Here is a 4,691-nt window from a genome sequence, read left to right on the forward strand (position 1 = left end):
GCACAAATCACTGCCAGTACTCACTCAACCCCAAAATACAAAAAACTCCAATCAATTCAAAACAAACAAAATAAACGAGACAAATTAAATCAAAACCATGGCAATCTGTCCCAAAAATACAAACATTAACAAAGTCAAATCACAAAGCACGCGTAAATCAATTCCTTTTCAATAATCGTTCCAAAATCACTTCAAATACACTTCATACCTGTTAGCACAGCAATATTCAATTCTGACCACTCTGGTCATTGAGGTTCTCATGGGAGTGCATCATCTACAAATATACACATGTAAACCCATACACAATATTCTCGACAAAGGTAAATCACATAAAACAAATCTAAATCATTCATAAATAACTTCAAATACAATTCATACCTGTTAACACAGCAATATTCAATTCTGCCGCTCTGGTCGCTGAGATTCTCAGGGCACACACCAAATCCTATCACAATTTATGTGGCGTTCTCACCGCATTTCATTGTTCTGTGCATCACTTAATTTGTTCCGTGTGTGTAATTGTCTAAATAGCCCATAGCTCCTCCCCCCACCCCACTTAACCAGAGCGCTCAATACTACATATATTTTTTAAATAATTACAGTCTTGCTCGAGAACTCCGGTCTGACGCACGCAGGTTCTCGCATTATTTCCTTATCACTTCTCGCGTGTGTTTTGTTGTGAAACGTAGTTTGCGGACCAGACAAAGCTGTCGGCGATTCTTCCTATTGCGAAGTCATGCAGTGTGAAACCCCCTGTCACCGATCCATTGTGCAATGTGAACACAGCAGCAACTGAATACTACCCCAGATAGTCACACAGTGTGAAAACAATGGCGATCCGATGAGTTTGAAAATCGTGCAGTGTGAACTCGGCATTACACAGAAGACAGGAGTTCCGTCTCCTCCTGGAGACTTTTCGGACAAGGACCTGTACACAAAGCAATGCAGACAAGTTCAGGCTCTTGCAAACCAGTTCTGGACCCACTGGAGCCACGAATACTTACCTTGCTTGCAACACAGACAGAAGTGGACAGTACCTCGCAGAAACCTTCAAGTGGGAGATCTAGTTCTGCTCAGGGACAAGCAGATAGCCCGCAACTGTTGGCCCATGGCCAGAATCTCTGCCGTATTTCCTGGAAAGGATGGCCATGTAAGAAAGGATGAGGTCTCAACAACTGAGCAAGGCAATATATGAACCTACCTAAGGCCAATTGCAGAAGTTGTTCTACTTCTACCCAAAGAGAGACTAAGGTTTAGCATGCTCACAAGTTCATAGTGTCCTCACATAGGTCAGGTGGGGAGTGTTACCCTTTAAGGAATTTAACTTTCAAAAATCTGCTTTAAATATTTTTTGGTAAACATTCTCATGTAAAATCGTGAAGTTCATAATTATTTTTCCTTTTTCTACCTCGTTTGTAAAAAAAAAAAAATTATTTGTTTCATGTGATGAAGTCTCTTCCTGTTAAGCCACTTCCTGTTAGTGCTCCCTGTTCTACATGAAAACAATAGGGCCTTTCACACCGCGGGAACCTTTTCATAGTACCTGAACTAATTGTGGAACTACCCACTTTTTGACATGTTCACACCACAGGAACTAGGAATGGTTTTAGTTCTAGGAACTCCGTTTGGAGGAACTAAATTAGCTCCTACTTCAGAGCAGGGTCTAAAACAGATCTATAGGAACTATCATTGACGTAAGTGTACGCTGATTGGCCAAACGCTCACGAAACACCGGCCACCAGGCATTTAAAAAAATCCATGTAAACACATTTACTCCACGAACATATAGAAAACAGCGATAACGGCATTTTCCTGTTGTCTGCAGTGTTGCGTTTTTTTCCTGAGCTTTGATGATATGTAACACTGCAAGTTGTCATAAAAAAATTTCTTAGTCCAACTTTTTTCTCTTGCAATCGCGTAAATTGTGCATTTACATCTCCATCTCCGTTACAAAAAGACATTGCTGTCGGCCGCTTCAGAGTTCCTGCTGCCAGTGCAAATTCAACCAGGAAAACGGCCTGAGGGAGAAATTGTTTCTCCAGGAACTACCCTGCTGGCTAGTTCCTAGAACTAAATTCCTAGAACTACGCAGTATGAAAGCCCCTATTGAGACAGACAGGGTGTGCTCTCTCTGATAATCCATTGCATCCACTAAAAAGCATCATAGAGGCAATGCCATTAGTTCATTTATATGACATTAGACATGTTAAAGATTACATATTATTAATGATTTTGTTAAAAGGAGATGTTTGATAAGTTGCTAAAAACGGTTGTTTACCATTGTGTACAAGCTTTCAGTGATGCTAATAGCCATTGTAATCACTACTACAAGGAGAACAGTAGTTTGTTATAGTATAGTCATTTATATGTATAGTCATTTATAATGCAGTGTTAGTCAAGACATGGACACTGAATATTGCTGCATTGTTTTATTACAGTTTTCACAACAAATGTTAATGAGGAAGAATGACAGTAAATGATCAACCATACTAAAACTCTGTCTTCATTGGCTACGGTTTAACTTGGTGTTTAGTTAGAGTTTCAACACACTGCACGAGAACACTACACATCTTACATATTTTTAACAATACAGGCATCTGACAGGAGGACAAGCCAAGTATGTTAATGATTTAGTTTGAAGCGCTTAATATAAAAAATGTATCTTGCTCAAGACAACCTGACTTGGATCATACACTTTTCCAGCAGTTGTTCATTCTTTGTTCGTTGTTATTTTCAGATGTGTTTTCAACATCAAAATATATAGATATAAACATTATTCTCACGTCCTGGGGAGAACCTCAGAGTTTCAAATTACATTCCAAAAACCTAGAGGTTTTGAACATTCTACTATAGGTAGTACTATGTGTACTTAGAGCCAATCAATCAACGTTAGCATGTCACTATCAAGCTGAAATTGCAAGGGTACTACACCTCGTCAAAAATGCATGTGTTCAACCAGTAGAATGTAAAACTTACAGGTGGTTAATCATAAGCCATTGCTATGACCTAACATCTGCCCCACCTAAATTTATGGTCAAGAGCCACTACTGGGCTCAACAATCCAAATATTTTTAAAAGAAGAAAATCAAACATACAAGTCATTGTCTGTGCAGGTCCAGTGGAACCCTTGTTTTTTAAAAACCTCTATAAGTCCAAGGATGGATCCCTGAGTGCAAGACTCCCTAGAGGGACAAAAAGCGAAGCCAGCTGTAAGATTAGTGTGTCATATAAAAACATTACTATATAATGTTCATTATCCTGCTCTTGATCTGTATTCATTGCACAGCAGTATTAAAGTGTGCCATTCACACAGCAATTGTATCATTGGAGGTCACCAGGTCACTGTACTGTAGATCACTAATAAGTGTTCCTGAATGCCCAGACATTATTGATTGATTGATTCATACTTGAAGTATAGCATATCAAATATCTAATAAAAAAAGAGATGTATTGTTTGCCAAAAATAATACTCCATTACATTTCGACAAGGATTTTTTAAAAATGATTTTTATTTTATATTATTATTATTATTTATTTTATTTTATTTATTTTTGGGGGGGAGAAAGTTTTTGTAATTAACTGCAGTGTCAGTGCATTGCATTGAAAACAAGATGAACAGGAAGAAATTTACTTACAAAAAGGGTCCCTCTAAGTTGTAGATGACTTTAATGTGTACATGAGTGACCATCCTTGGGTTTAGATTTTCCAGTTCCACACTGCCAAACATGCTGAGGAATAAATACAAGTATATACAAAAATACACACTTTATTTGTCAAACAAGAAAAAAATACGTTGTCCACAAGCTGATTAAGGTAAAATGTTAACAATGTTCTATAGTTCAAAACGGTTTTGATTTAAAAAAAAAAAAAAAAAAAGATGATGAAATGTTAGTTCTGGCAGGCCACGTTAGTCAAGCTCACATCAGCTGACTCTCAGCTGATCCCCATCAACCTATGGGAATAGACACCTATCTAAGCATTCATATATAAGATCCCTCAGTATTATCAGAAGTTTTCGCATTGCTCAATAGCTGATTAAATGGCGAATTCGGCAGGCAAAACACCATCACTAGGAATCGGGAATTTAGAGAAGTGGAATTCGCTTCCCCAATGGTCTCACCTCCAATTCATTCAAGTTCGTTAACTTGAACACGTGAATTTACTGCATTGATTAGGCCTATAAGCTGATTCGGAAGTGACTGAGTTAGCATTATTTTACGCATTGCTACATTATTGTCATGGACTCCACAAGTTATGTGACTGACTCAAGAACAAGTTCAGATGGGAACTTCATCCCCAAGAAGGATATCAAGAGATCAAGCATCCACTTCACAGCTGCTATGTTTCACTCTCTCGAACGTCTTCACAAGCTAAGTTCCATTTAATGCTCTCAGGTTATCTGCAACATGCGAGTTGCTAAGGCTATCCGTGTTGCTTGGGCTCATTAAGGGGTTTTCAGTTAAATGCTTGTGCTAGTTCATGCGAATGTGCGGTACTTATCTGTTGTCACTGGCAACACGCTTGTCGCTTCAATATGCTGTGCTTAACAGGGGTCTAATGTCATTTCATGCATTCTGAGTTATTTACACTGTTAAGAGTTGGATTCATATGCGTGTGCGTGCACTCAGCGACTCAAGCAAGAGCAAGAGCGCGCCACTCAACGCGTTTCTTTCATGGTTACGGAAGTCTTC

At 38.6% G+C, this 4,691-nt stretch overlaps 1 protein-coding gene across 1 annotated transcript in view; it reads right to left on the reverse strand.

Moving 5' to 3' along the window:
* Positions 1 to 3,085: 3,085 nt before the first annotated feature.
* The window catches only part of LOC107568972 (ADP-ribosyl cyclase/cyclic ADP-ribose hydrolase 1), a 68,050-nt gene continuing 66,444 nt past the window's right edge, over positions 3,086 to 4,691 (reverse strand). Inside the window, exons 7-8 of the mRNA XM_016254972.1 lie at positions 3,636 to 3,728; positions 3,086 to 3,182 (exon numbers count right to left, since the gene is read on the reverse strand). Coding sequence (XP_016110458.1) covers positions 3,086 to 3,182; positions 3,636 to 3,728 — 190 coding nt within the window. The remainder of the gene's footprint in view (positions 3,183 to 3,635; positions 3,729 to 4,691) is intronic.

This window comes from Sinocyclocheilus grahami, unplaced genomic scaffold (genome assembly GCF_001515645.1).
Source record: "Sinocyclocheilus grahami isolate Dianchi unplaced genomic scaffold, SAMN03320097.WGS_v1.1 scaffold1297.1, whole genome shotgun sequence".
Taxonomy (NCBI): Eukaryota; Metazoa; Chordata; class Actinopteri; order Cypriniformes; family Cyprinidae; genus Sinocyclocheilus; species Sinocyclocheilus grahami.